At 37.8% G+C, this 15,667-nt stretch overlaps 1 protein-coding gene across 1 annotated transcript; it reads left to right on the plus strand.

The window, feature by feature from the left end:
* LOC109234265 (glucan endo-1,3-beta-glucosidase 14-like) lies at positions 8,933-15,667 on the plus strand. The gene is made up of 4 exons (XM_019400172.1): positions 8,933-9,402; positions 10,585-11,624; positions 15,012-15,082; positions 15,417-15,667. Exons 1-4 carry the CDS (start codon positions 9,336-9,338, stop codon positions 15,583-15,585), a joined length of 1,347 nt encoding a protein of 448 aa, XP_019255717.1. The 5' UTR covers positions 8,933-9,335; the 3' UTR covers positions 15,586-15,667.

A 15,667-nucleotide genomic window follows, 5' to 3' on the forward strand; every position in this document is an offset into this window, starting at 1 on the left:
TTCAGGGACTTAAGTGTAAAACACGGGATTTTTAGACCAAAACCCTATTTAAAACACTAGACTTCGCCCAAGAGAGGCATGTATTGATTTTTTAGGTTTCTTAGCAAGGAAAACAATTGTGAGCAAGTACTCTAAACATCTTTCTTCCTTTCTTTTGATTTTTATGATGAATTCAAGCGTAGTTTATTCTCCCATATCTATGAGTAGCTAAATTCCTTGTCTAAGGCTTTAATGGAACCTATTGGGTGATGAACTTCTTGTTTATGTGAATACAAATTGCGAGTTTAATCTTTATTTGTTCAACTTCGTGTTCGTTGTAGTTAATTGACAGGATCCTCAATTAGCTGTACCTATTTAGTGTGCATAACTTGGAAAAGAGTGCATATTTAGGGTATTGTTGAACAACACCACGCCTAGATTATTAGAGGAATCTATAATTGCGGGTTTAAAGGCGGGATTAGGAATAACGAAGTCCTGGGTGCAATCTAGATTGAATTGTGCTAAATAAAGCAAGCTAGTGTATCTCGGGAGAGTGCAATAGTAGATTACTGTGATTACTCGGAAGAGATTTGCGGTAAGATTAGCGTTCAAGATTGATAGAGATGAGTGGGTAAATTTGTATGAGCATAAACAGGAGGGATTCCATCAATAGGGGAAATCATTGCCTTAGCTTTGTCCCATAATTGTTTACAACCTTATTAATTTAGTTACAGCCATTTAGTTACTTGCAAGCTAGTTGTTAACGAATACTCAACTGAGAATTTGAATGGTTGAGAAGCTGGTGCTGAATACTTGGTGGGTTTGAAGATAGCGGTTGATAGGTTAACTCTCTGTGGATTCGACCCTAGGCGTAATACTCGGGTTATATTTGCAACGTCCGCAGAGTTCTTTTTTAGAAGGCATAGTTGGGCGTGATCAAAACACAATTTTAAAATTTAAATACTATTTTTCAACTTAACTTCAAATACTACTTTTTTTCAAAAATTATAATTTTTATGTCCAAACGCCTACTAAGTTATCAATTTCTTTCTTGAATTAGAACTTTGAAGGCTTTAAAACTTGGAACTAATGCTTGGACCTTTTACCTCTAAGCATTAAAAACTCATAAATTAATATAATTGTAACTTTTGAATGAGGTAAAGAAAAGCTAAGTTCATTTTTTATGGGATTTTCATTCGGTGTTCGCTATTCACACTGTAATCGATTAAATTTGGATTCGCATCGAAAAGTCCCACAATAAAAAGGACTTTATACTTAAAGCTCCAAACTTGAAGAGAAAAGTATTTGACGCTCGACCACAATCCTGATTGATCATACCATACCCAGGATTCAAACAATCACCATAGCATCAATCTCTTCCTCTCTCTTCATATTTTAACAAAAAATGTAAAGTTTATTCTCCTTCTTGCCATCGCGGACAGCACCACCATCCTAGTAACAAAAAATAAGTACTACTACTATGTGTGATAAAGTAAAAGTGTGAAAAGAGAAAAGAAAGAGAAAGATGAGTGTCAAAAGGATTTAAATAGTACGTAAAATGACGTGAATTTATGTAGATCCAAGTCCGAATTAGGCTCAAATGACAATGACTTCAGAAGACCAATACTAGTAGAAAACACACGCATTTTGATTTGAATCTGACATCCATTTGTCCTTTTTTTTTTTTACCAAACAGATATTTGAGATTTACTTTATATCAACTAATCTCGATTGAATAGTCTTGTTAAAAGAAATTAAGCTATTTTTTTGTCAAAAAAATTCTTCTTTGTTAAAATTTGAACTTAAGGTCTCTAATTAAATGTGCACGGATCAACCATCTCATCGCATCTATTAGGGGTCGTTTGTTATGTTAGACAAATAAAAATAATTCCGGCATAAAAATTTAGTGTTGCCTTCTCCTTTGTTTGGTTATTTATCTTGAGATAAGTTATCCTATGATTAAAAATAGTATCGTGATAACTTATTTCTGCCAGAGAGTGTAATAGTAATCTCAGAATAAAGCAATAAAATTGACTATTTCAAGATTAATAGAACACACCAAATAGCTAATAAAAAATAATATATCAGGATAAATAATTTCAACATAACTAATCCCAATATAACTTGTCTTTAAACCAAACGACTCCTTAGCAAATGTTTTGTCCTTTCAATTATTCTCATTTTAGTGTTTTTTTTAAATAAAAAAAATTCTCACCGCATCTGAAATTTGCCGTAGGAACGAAGACAAATGAGAATTAGCAAAAAAAAAAAAAAAGAATTATATATTTCAATTGAAATTGAAGCCGGTGATAAGAAATTATTTCCTCAAGAAAAGATGTACAGTAGTAGGAAGAAATAAAAAAGATATAAAAAGGAAGACGGAAATTGTAAAACCAAACTGTTTTCCTTTCTCTTAGGAGGAAGGAAAATGAGAACGTGAAATAAAGATTCCATTTTGTAAAAGACATTTGCACTAACTCATCAATGGCCCCACGCGCTTTCCCTACCTTCAATTAAATCATTGTTTTTAATTTCATTATTGTGTAAAGTTTCTTTTGAAAGTACCCTATGGAAATATCCTAGAAATAGGTTCTAAATAGTACTAGTAGCTTTAAGTTAGATTTTTCTATCGCACAATAACCTTAAATAATTCTTAATTTATGAGCTTTTTGTATTTGACGACTCAAAATTAGACATAAAAATTTGAATCATGAGATAATTACTTGTTAAAATGTTCAGCTCTATAATTTCATCACAGCTTTTTTCACTATGAAAATTTATTTTGTCTTGCCTTGTACTCATACATGAAATAAAATATTAGAATATCAGCTCGATTTATGAAAAGTACATCAAATCTGATTAAAATCAAAAGTTTATTAAAAAGAGGGAGACATATACTATATACTATATAGCATAAAATTTACCCTATTTTCATATATTTAATGAAACTTGGTTATTTGAGTAAGGAAATGATTGTAGTTAGAAAAAAGATAAAAACATATCCCTTTTTTAAAATAAAATAAATCCTTCATCTAAGTGAAAAGGAGGTTAATATTTTCATCCTTAATCAGAGGTTCCATGATCAAGTAATAGAATTTATGATAAGGAGTGTTTTTCCTATTAATGGGTGTTAGGCGACACAAATCTGAACTTAATCAGGTCAGTGAATTTCAAATACTCAATTAAACAATAACAACACCAACAAAAACAAACTAAGTGGAATCCCACAGGTGAGACATGTGGAACATAGTGTGTACGCAAACTTTAACCCTACCCTGGGAAGATAGAAAGATTATTTTTGATAGACCTTCGGCTCAAGAAAGATGTAAAGAAACAATAGAAACAAGTAATATCAACAACAAAGGCCAGAAAGATAACAACAACAATCTAAGAGCCAGAAAAATAGATGGAAGGAAGCAATAGCAGCAAGCAGTAGCACCATCAAGATACTAGGAAACTGAAGCGGAAGATAGTAGGAAAACAACAGTAATACTAGCAATCTAAGAACAAGAACACTACCAAACTAACCCTAATACTCTCGGTAAAAAACAAAAATACGCTCGGCTACAGATACAAACATTTTCCACCGCTGCCAACTAGGATGCCAGCTCGACTGCTAGCTCGTTTGCCACCTAGATTCTTTTAAAATTCATAAAATTCAGTTGTGTTTTTGAATTTCTGTTTGTCGGGAATAGTAGTTACAATTTCAAAATTCTGTTTAGGCATTTACATTTCAAATTCTTAGATAAATAGTTCCAATGTAATGAAGCTATGAATGCAAGGATAATTTGAAAATTTGGTCTCAATTCTCCTTCATCCATTCTCTCTCTTCTTCTTCTTCTAGTCTTCTTCTCAACTTCTTCCCAAACTTCACTGTTCCATTGCCTCGATACCCAATTTCTGGTATCAATTGATATCAGAGCTCGTAGACAATGGGACCTCGCAAAGCTATGGATGTACTAACTGGAGTTCCACCAACTGACTTGCAAGAGCAGTATGAGGACTTAGCTGCTCAGCAGCTCGATCTTCGAGAGAAAATGGCTCAGAAACAGCAGGAGCTTCGCGAAGACATGGATAGGCGACATGCTGATTACTTCAGATGGTAAGCTCTCTTAAAAACTCCTTTGATGGTTGGCAATTGAACCAACAATCGAAGGATAATGCATCTACATCGACCTGTAGGGATAAAGGTCTTCAATCAGGGCATGGTATTCTAGGTCATAACCCCTACTGCTCTAATTCTAATCGAAATCATAATCTACTGTTTCCACGCTTTGATGGAGAAAACTTGAAAAACTGGCTATATAGGATCGAGCAATATTATTCTGTTGATAAGACTCCTCTTAACCAAAGAGTGAGCTTAGTAGCCATGAATTTAGATGATGAAGCATTGGAGTGGCATCAATCTTATATGAAATGTCGTGATTCACTGGATGCACCTAATTGGGATGACTACCTAGCTGCTTTGATTGAAACTTTTAGTGGAGAGTTTTCAAATCCTATGCTGGAGCTCAAGCAGTTAAGACAAACAGGATCAGTGAGAGAATTTCAATTTGCTTTTGCTCGACTGTTAGCTCAATGTGACTTATCTGTTAATCAAGCTATATCTTGCTTCTTAGGAGGACTTAAGGAGGAACTAGTGAATCCAGTCAAAATGCATGAACCACAGACCTTACCCAAGACCTATAGATTGGCTAGACTCACAGAAGCAACATTAGCTCCCAATGCTAGAGCTCTAAGGTCTAACTCTGGGGGTCAGTCCTCCTTCACTGTGAGGAAATCTGTTTATGAACCTGTGCAGGCTAAGGTATCTCCTGCCATTGCTGTGCCCAGTCCAAAATTAGCTTTACCTGGCCCTCGAGCACCAGCTGTAACCAGGAATAGAAGGACTATCTCCCTTGCTGAAATGCAGGCCAAAAGGGCACAAGGACTATGTTACTTTTGCGATGATAAATACACCCCAGGTCACAAGTATAACCTCCCTAAACAATTATTTGTGTTGGATTTGGAGTATGGGGAAGAGGAAGACTCAGAACCTCAGAAAGCAGAAGATGAGGCTACTACTGAAGAATGGTCTGGAAATGAGAGTGATCCCCCTAGGATCTCCTTGTGTGCATTGAGTGGTATCCAAGGGGCACAAACTATTCATGTGACTGGTTATAGCAATAAGAGACCATTGCAAATTCTCTTAGATGGGGGAAGTACTCACAATTTTATAGACTGTGAGTCGGCTAAAAGACTAGGGTGTCATATTGTTCCCACTAAGGTTGGGTATGTCAGCCTTGGGAATAACTCTATGGAAGCTACTTCTGGGTGGTTAGAAATTTTCAGTGGTTGTTGCAGGGTACTGCCTATACTTCTGATCTTATTGTGTTTCCAGTTGGTAGGTATGATCTAGTATTAGGTGCATTATGGATGAAAACATCGGGGCCAATTACTATGGATTACACAGCCTTGACTGTGTCATTTACTTATCAAGGCAAGTTTCATCTTCTCAAAGGGGTGTCTGATGAGTGTAAGCTCTCAAGTACTAAAGCTGCCAACAAGATGAAGGGGAATAATGTTCAACTTTTCATGTTGCAAGTGCTAAATCCTCAGCCTACTCTACATTGTCATGATCAGTTCTACACTCTACACCTTCCTCAGGACTCTCAAACTCCAGCTGCCATTAGGGTACTTCTATCCCAGTACCATGAGATTTTTGCAGAACCCACTACTTTGCCTCCTTCAAGGGGTGCTTTTGATCATAGCATCCCTTTGATACCTGGGACAAAACCAATCAATATTCGACCTTACAGGTACTCTTCCATGAAAAAAGATATCATTGAACAGCTGATTAAAGACATGCTGCAACAAGGTGTGATTCAATATAGCAACAGCCCATTTGCATCACCTGTGGTGCTAGTAGGAAAGAAGGATGGGTCGTGGAGACTTTGTGTGGACTACAGGGAGTTAAACCAGTGTACTGTTAAGGACAAGTTCCCTATTCCCATCATAGATGATTTGTTGGATGAACTGGCAGGGGCAGTGATTTTTTCTAAAATTGACCTTCGATCAGGCTATCACCAAATAAAAATGGTGATAGAGGACATTCCTAAAACTGCCTTTAGGACCCATCTAGGACACTATGAATATCTAGTTATGCCCTTTGGCTTAACTAATGCCCCCTCTACCTTCCAGTGTCTCATGAACCATTTATTCCAACATTTTATCAGAAAATTTGTCTTGGTCTTCTTTGATGACATCCTTGTTTACAGCAAGAATTTGCAGGATCATGTAATCCACTTGCAGCAAGTGTTTGAGGTTATGGTACAAAACAGCTTACTAGCTAAGCAATCTAAGTGTGTCTTTGGTATTTCTAAGGTGGAATACTTAGGACATTTCATTTCTAAGGAAGGAGTAGCTACAGATCCCAAGAAGATAGCTGCTGTTCAACACTGGCCAACTCCCACAACTATTAAGCAATTGAGGGGTTTCTTGGGGCTAGCTGGCTATTACAGGAAGTTTATCAAAGGGTATGGCCTTATCAGTCGACCCCTTACTGAATTACTCAAGAAGGACAACTTCCATTGGTCTGATAGTGCTGCTCAAGCCTTCTCTGCACTCAAATCAGCTTTAACCACTGCTCATGTCCTCACCCTACCTGATTATTCCATTCCCTTTGTAGTCGAAACTGATGCCAGTGGAACAGGCATTGGAGCTGTTCTTATGCAGCATGATCACCCTATTGCCTTTATCAGTAAGGGCTTAGCTCCCAGGCATCTTGCTCTTTCAGTTTATGAGAGAGAACTTCTTGCTCTAGTCTTTGCTGTTACCAAATGGTCCCATTACTTGCTTGGTCAGCATTTCATTGTTAAGACTGACCAAAGAGCTTTGAAATATTTGCTGGATCAAAAGCTGCATACTGACTCTCAAATGAGGTGGTTAGCTAAATTGCTTCTTTTTGACTTTGAGATACAATATAAGAAGGGTAAGGAAAATGTGGCCGCTGATTCACTTTCTAGAGTTGATGGTGCTGAGCTTATGTCCTTAATGGTCTTTTCTGTTCAAGCTGAATTATAGCAGGCTATTACAGCCCATTGGGCCTATGATCCTGAGTTGATTGCTCTTATTAATTCACTCCAACACTCCCCTCATAAGAACTACACTTGGATCAATAATCAGCTAAGGAGAAAGGGCAAATTGGTTATAGGTAATGATGCTAAGTTGCGGCATCAAATCCTTACTGTGGCATTCTACTCCTTCTGGAAGGCACTCTGGTATTGATGCTACCACCAGGAAGGTCATGGCCTATTTCTACTGGAAAGGCATTAGGCATGATGTCTTGGAATTCATTCATAAATGCACTATATGCCAGAGAAACAAATATGATACATCTGCATATCCTGGACTCATTCAACCCTTACCTATTCCTTCACTACCTTGGACTGATATTAATATGGACTTCATTGAAGGGTTGCCCAAGTCCAAGGGAAAAACTGTTATTTGGGTTATTATTGATAGACTCACTAAATATGGACATTTCATTGCCCTTTCTCACCCCTATACTGCCCACACTCTTGCCCAGATTTTCTTCGATTCTATTTTTAAGCTCCATGGGTTTCCTGCTTCTATTACTAGTGATCGAGATCCCATTTTTATCAGCTCCTTTTGGAAAGAGTTTATGTCCATTCAAGGAGTCGCATTGCAAACTTTTACTGCTTACCATCCTCAAACGGATGGCCAGAGTGAAGTCCTTAACAGGTGTTTAGAGACTTATTTAAGATGCTTTTGCTGTGATTCTCCTTCTGACTGGGTTACATTCCTTTCATTAGCTGAATGGTGGTACAATTCTACACCCCATTCTGCTATTAACACCTCTCCTTTTGAACTCCTGTATGGTTACCCCCCTCCTATTCACCTCCCCTATCTTCCTGGAGATTCTTCTGCCACTGATGTTGAGGATATTATGTTGGTTCGAGAGTTTAAGTTGCAATTGGCTAAATTCCATCTTAGTCGTGCACATCAACGCATGAAGGATCAGGCTAATAGTCATCGCTCTGACAAGGAGTTTAAGGTTGGTGATTGGGTCTTTGTTAAACTCCATCCTTATAGACAATCTACCCTTTCTATTTCTCCCTATCATAAGCTTACCTCAAAGTATTTTGGCCCATATCCTATTGTGGAAAGGATAGGCTCTGTAGCTTACAAACTCTTGCTCCCTCCCGAGGTTCAAATTCATCATACCTTCCACATTTCTCAACTGAAGTTTTGCTTTGAACTCCCACCTGAAATTGTTCACCTCCTATCTTACATCTCACCAGTCCACTGTGCCCACAACCTGAGGTTGTCTTGAACAGACGTTTGGTTAAGAGGGGTAATAAGGCTGTGGCTCAATGCTTAATCAAATGGACAGGTTTGGATGCATCTCAAGCTACATGGGAGTTTGCTTCTGATTTGCGCGCCAGATTTCCTGCTTTCACCCTTGAGGACAAGGGTGTAACTCATCGCGGGGGGGGGGGGGGGAGGGGGGGGGTATTGATACAAACATTTTCAACCTTTTATCATAATTTTCAACCTTCACACCCTCCTATGAAGGGCCATGTCTTCGCTAAGCTGAAACTGCATCATGTCCTGCCTGATCACCTTTTCTCAATACTTCTTTGGCATCTATCTACCTCTTCTGGTACCCACCAAAGCCAACCGCTCACACTTCCTTACTAGACCATCTGAGTTTCTCCTCTTCACATGCCCAAACCATCTAAGCCTCGGCTTCCCGATAATTAAACAAAAAGAAGAGAAAAAGTACAAAATATACAATACAAAAAAGAAGAAGAAAAATCGCACTTTCGTGCAGTACATAGGCCATAAGGCGCGTGGAGAAAACTTAGATGCAGTAACAGTAAGTCCCCGTTTGACAGAGAGAATATTTTTTGACACTGTTTCCAAGTAATTTAAATAAAAATTCAAATCAAATCAATAACTCAAACATGGAATTCAAAACACCTCGTATTCTCTCTACATAACAAGACTATATAGGACTTTGTCTGAAAATAATTTCACTACCAAAACCCCACTCACTACCCACCCACCCAAAACACAACAACCGCCAAAACCCCACCCATAAACCTCCGTCCTCCGCCGCCGTAAACCACCGTGTGCCACCACCCTTGTCATTCACTAAATTTTTTAGCGTTATAGAAAAATCAAGAATATTGAAAGTTAGCGTATTTTTTGATTGGTGGGGTTTTGTGAAAAGTGACAAGCAGCTAAAAGGGTGTATTGGGTAATGGCCGAAGAAGCTAAAAGACTGAGCTTTTCTGTTTCTTGAATTTGTAAAGGCCAAGGGGACGGCGTCGTTTTTAGGCTGTGTAGTGATGATGAAGATTCGCTTGATTCTTCTCAGATTCCTTTTTATGTTATTGATGATCTTCATTCCCAATGGTACAATTTTGTGCCTTTTTTAATAAAAAAAATTGTGCTTTGTTTGGTTGTGTAGGAGACTGTAATTTTATTGGGTTTGTTGAAGTTTTTTTGAATTTTTGGGTAATTGAGGTAATATTGGATTATGGATCATAGTCTTTTTTTGTTTGGTTTATTTGGGTGTTCTTTTTTCTCTTTTGAATCTTAGATTCTTTTTCTTTGTTGATGTTCCTTTTTGATCAATATGCTTATGTGCTTTATTATTACTTGCTCATGTATGATCGTAATATTTACTTATAACTAAAAATAAACAGTAAATAATAAAAATGGATCTTGTAATTTGGGGTGTGTGTGGAGTCAGCTATTTGCTGTTTCATCTTTCTGCAGTGGAATTTGGTAGCAGCCGCACTAGGATTTTTACTAAGAGGAGTCAAAATATAAAGAAGTCAAGCAAATTCAACATACAGTATGTATACATAAATTTTGTTTAATCTATCTACAGACTACCTTCTCAAGGTAGGGGTAATGTCTGCATATATATTAGCCTCCCCAACCTTCCCCAGACCCCACCTGTGGGATTGCACTGGGTTTGTTGTCATGGGCGAAGCTATGTTGGCCCAACCTTCGCCGAAAAATTATACTACGTATAAGGTAAAATATTACTTGTTATTGATTAAAATAGACTTTGAACACCCTTACATAGCCCACTGGCAAAGAGTGTTCAAAATTTGAACACCCTTATTGAATTTTTTGGCTTCGCCACTATTTGTTGTTATTGTCTGCACAGTGTAATTTTCCGGCGATTGACGCTCCTTGGACAAGGGTGGCTCTGCCACTGATTGGTATAACAGCCTTAGTTTTATATTTCTATACTACTCCTATAAGGTTATTAAGCTGTATAACTGATGAATAGGGACAATGTTGTTTGATGTATTTATTGTGATGCTTTGTTTGCAAATGTTACAGATTTTACCATATATTTTCCAAAAAATTAAGATTTGGCTGAAGAATTTTCCTGCAAGTCTATGTTAATTTTAGTTATATGGACCGTTTGTAACATTAAGTTGATTTGTGTGGCTTGATAGGCTGGTTAACAGAGATAGTTTCAGCCCGTCGGTTTATATCTGCATTCTTTCACGTTTTGAGTCGCTAATGTTTCATGTGGAACGTACTTATTGCATTTTATTCACCTTCTGTTTTCAGCTCAACTGACTGCAAGAGCATTCACTGGAACATATGGAATTAACTATGGGAGAATCGCAGATAACATCCCTTCACCTGATAAAGTGGTTAAACTCCTTCGAGCAGCAAAAATTAAGAATGTTAGAATATATGATGCAGATCCCAGTGTCCTCAATGCCTTTAAAGGGACAGGGCTTGAGTTGGTGGTTGGACTTCCGAACGAATTTGTAAAAGAAATGAGTGCTAATGCAGATCATGCTCTGACTTGGGTAAAAGTTAATGTGAAGGCGTTCCTTCCCGATACCCGCATTGTCGGCATCGCTGTGGGAAATGAAGTTTTGGGGGGCAGTGACAACGAACTAGAGATAGCTCTTCTGAATGCTGTAAAGAATGTATATAATGCAACACGAAAGCTCGGGATAAGTGACGTTGTTCAGATATCGACTGCACACTCACAGGCTGTCTTTGTTAATTCATTCCCTCCCTCTGCGTGTATATTTAAAGACGGTGTTGCTCAGTTGATGAAGCCACTTTTACAGTTATTCTCAGAAATTGGATCTCCGTTCTGTTTAAATGCCTACCCCTTTTTGGCTTACACGTACAATTCAGACAAAATAGACATAAATTATGCTCTTTTTCAGCCGAATGGGGGAATTGTTGACAATAGAACTCTTCTTCATTATGATAACCTGCTCGATGCTCAGATTGATGCAGCATATGCAGCTCTAGAGAATGCTGGTTTCAGAAAAATGGAAGTCATAGTTACTGAAACAGGCTGGGCGTCTAATGGGGATGAGAACGAACCTGCTGCTACACCGGGTAATGCTAGTACATATAATTATAATCTGCGAAAAAGGCTTGCCAAGAGGAAAGGAACTCCAATGAGGCCGAAAAAAATGTTGAAGGCGTATATTTTTGCACTGTTCAATGAGAATTTAAAGCCGGGTCAATCATCAGAGAAGAACTTCGGACTCTTCAAAGCTGATGGTAGTATTTCTTATGATATTGGTTTCTCTGGGCTGCAAGATATATCAGCTGCATCTTCGCTTTTCTCTTTGAAGGTATGGGGATCTTTTTCACTTTCTGAATCAATGCTCTGTGTGTTGGTCATCCTTCATATTCTGGATAAAGAGTGAATAGTTGTGAGCAGTGGCGGAGGCAGGATCTCCACGAAGGGGGCTCAAAAAAAATTGTAGCTAGTGGGAATTGAACCTATGACCTTAGGAAGATTTTGAACCCCCTTGACCACTAAGCTACACTTTTGGGTTGTGTTAAGGGGGTTCAAAACTTAATATATAGACGTAAAAAGCAGATTTTGCCTTATATATACAGTGTAATTTTTCGGCGAAGGGGGTTCGGGTGAACCCCCTTCCGCCCCCCTAAATCCGCCCCTGGTTGTGAGCATAGTGTTCCCGTATAGTTCTGGATCATCTACGTAGCGTGCCGCTCATAGCTTAGGAAAAAATGTTATCTTAAATGACTTTAAAAAGAAATGAAAAGAAGACACATTGATTGGTCCCTTATACAAGAAATTCAACCTCATATTCCTTCCTAGAAACGTATACGGGTTCAATGTGTAGCAGGCCGTAAATATGCTGGAAACCTCATGTATTGAGTTGAGTTGCATGCTTGCTAAAATCAGAAGTGTAGGTGAAGTTTATTTTTTACACTTTATACTGTTCCTTTGCAAAAAGTAAAGGAAGACTAAGAAAGACAGTGTTTTTGGGATTTCATGGGTTTCGTCTTAGTGCACTGATATATACCTCTGCAGGAAAGTAATTCAATCAATCCTATGACTACCCGGTTCATTATAAAGAGATTAATATTTACTAATGCATATTATAGGAAGGTCCAGTTGGTTCAGACTTTTGCGAAAAAGGGTTACATTCGTTCAGAAATGTATATTAGCAGATATTTCAATCTTTTTCTCATTCCTGGCTTCTTAAGCGGTGATCTTTAATAATGAATATATAAGATGAACCTAAAAGGGGAGTGTGAAAGTATCATGAGAGATACCTCCCATATTTTTTGGAGCGAAACAACATGAGGAATCCCCATTCATTCTTGGGTTACATGTTTCACCTTCTTAAAGAAGGGAAAATGAGTCCTTTTATTTCAATGCATTAGGACATGCTTATAGAATCGGATATTTTTTCCCTACCGCTTTAAGCCCCTTTTTCTCGTAGTTAAGAACAACAGGAAAGAGATTGGAGTATGTACCATGGTTGGAGAAAAAGGGGGGGGGGGGGGGGGTTTGTGGGTTAGATCCTTTGGCTTGTGCAGAAGGCTAGGATTATGCTTCTGTAACTAAATATTTTAAAAACTTACGGTTCTATTACTTAGAAAGTTTATAGAGAGGAAAGAACAGAGGAAATAAAGAAAATGAAAGCAGAGTGGACGACAAATAAGTTTGTAAAATTCATCACGCTGAAGCTTTTGGTTTAAAGTTTCTCTATTCAGATTTGGTACTGATCAGTGAATCAGTGATGTATCATGCCAATTTTTTACATGGACAGCGTACTGTTCTAGACGTCTTCAAGAAAACTGCTGGTGCTTGAGTTGGAAAAATGGAGAAAGGGTAAGGAGAGATTAGAAAAGGTGTTAGAGAACATTTGGAAATACTGCTTAAAACTTATTGAGTGGATCAACAGCTTGAAAACAAAGAATTTTTTTATGTTTTGAGAATAATACTCGAGTCTAAGGAAATTAGGCATGGTATTTTTAATTGGGACTTTCAAAAAGTTTTACTAGCTTTTATTTTGTCCTTCGGAGGCATTGTAGAAGTGATGATAAGCTGACGAAGAACTTAGGCTGGGGTGACCTTGTTGAATAATATGCATCCATGTACTTCCTCCTAAAGAGATGGGTTAATAGATTTGCAGCGGAAGTAGAAGTATGATGGATCTGCTGCTTTATTTGTTAGTAAATGTCCTCATAAGTCATAAGTGTTTGTCAATCTAACAAACAACTAAAATAAGTTCATGTTGACTCGTCACATCTCATCTTCCTATTCCTCCGCTGTCGAATCCTGTTAGAGTCTTGGAGAAATACACTTGTCCCCCATCGGTTGTGTATCCAAATGGGGCCACTCAACCTTGCCTTAATTTTGCGTTCGGATGCTCTGTTTCTTTCACAAATCTAGGTGATGAAAGGGCCTTCAATCCCATGGTATGTATTAGGGAAGCTCTTGCATTAGCTACGCTACCAATTATAACTTAACTTTACCTCCTTTTTATTTCTCACTCTTGCTCCTTGATCTGGGGCTTTCACTTTGTTGAGGTTTGTTGATTTTGTGTACTTGTTGTTTCTTTTTTGTGTGCACCTCTAGAATTTGTTGGAGCACTTAGAATAAACTTCTAGGAACATATATCAGTTGTGAATGCTGCTTTTCTAGCAGGCTCTTAAATCTGCTATTGTAGCTCACTGACTATCAACTGTCAAGGTGAATAGTTACTTTTCCTAGAACTAGCATGTTTCATGAAAGAAACACTATGTATGGATGGTATGAACTGCCTAAACATGATCCCTATGATCGAAGTTATATACTCTATAATATAGGGCTTATCCACACAAGTAATGGAGAACATACGAAAGCTTTGGAATATTATTTTCGTCTTTGTTTGTCTTTTCAATCAAATGTGTTTTCTCTCCCTCAAAGGAAAATACGCTTTGTTTGTCGATATGTTCCGTGTTCCTTCTGTTCATATATGAGGATTTCATTTCATAGTAAATTAGATTTGACCTGGTTTTGAGTTGATTGAGCCCAAAAATATTGTGGGAAACTTTTTTCATTTTTCATTGTAGTGCCCATATATGTTAACGTAGTTGGCATTCTTTTCTCATTTTGATGTATCTTAGTATAGTATGCGGATGTGGATCCAAGTCAATTGCTCTTGTCCCTAATTTTCTTCATCAAAAAAAAAAAAAAAAGAGGGTAGCCGGATGTGGATCCAAGTCCATTGCTGTTGTCCCTCATTTGTTCCTTTTCTATTTATGTTCCTCTCTTTCTTGGTTCTTTTTTTTTCTCCTCATTCTTTTGGTGCCCAATACATGCTACTACACGACGTTCTTGGCTGCTATTGCACCTTAGTAGATGAATCTCAATTCTTCTTAAGACACCCTCTTTTAGATTTTTGAGACTTGATAAAGGATACTTGAGCATATCTCAACTAGCCTAGTTAACAAGTAATGTTGAAACATGTACTGATTGGGTGGGATTCATAGAAAACCATGTCTTTTCGTAACGTTTCCTATTTTTGGAATACTTTTGTATGCGGGCATCTTTTGCCCTTTGCTCTTTATGAAATTTATTACTTTATCAAGAAAAAAGTAATGTTGAAACAATATAGCGGGCGTGTTCATTCAGTGTTCTATTCTGCTGTCTACTACAGATTTTATGTCGCATATCATTATGGACTCACCCATTTTACTTGCATATAATGTTTCAGGAAATTAAAGCTCGAGCGTATTATTTGTCAGCGATAGCAATCACAACTTCAATGTCTGTTCTGCTATCGAGGTTGTGACAACATTTTTGATCTCATCTTATACTAAATACCAGATCAGTTTCTTGAATATTTCCTAGTAGAAACTGCTACATCAACAACATTAGGAATGCAGTCATATATCTTCATCGCGATCATGAAGGTTGCTGATTGTTTTTGAATTTTTCAGCAATGTACATCAGTATATATGAAATAAATTTATTCTTGGTTTATCCTGTCTTGATCTTGCATTTGCCTAAATCTCACCGAAATATCATCTTTCAAGGCTTTAGTATTCTTGTTATATGTAGTTTTACCATATTAAGGGAAGCGTTAACGTAACTGGTAAAGTTGTTGCCATGTGACCAGGAGGTCATGGGTGCGAGCCGTGGAAACAGCCTCTGCAGAAATGCTGGGTAAGACTGTGTTCAATAGACCCTTGTGGACCGGCACTTCTCCGGTCTCCGTGCATAGCGGGAGCTTAGTGCAACTTTTGTTGGTTGCAGCTCTCATCATTTCTTCGCTAGGGAACTTGTGACGTACGCGTTATACACATCATGTGATTTGCTCTTACCATTGAACTAAAGCCCTAGAGGCAAGCTCTCTATTTTTCTTCTTAA

This window comes from Nicotiana attenuata, chromosome 11 (genome assembly GCF_001879085.1).
Source record: "Nicotiana attenuata strain UT chromosome 11, NIATTr2, whole genome shotgun sequence".
Classification (NCBI taxonomy): Eukaryota; Viridiplantae; Streptophyta; class Magnoliopsida; order Solanales; family Solanaceae; genus Nicotiana; species Nicotiana attenuata.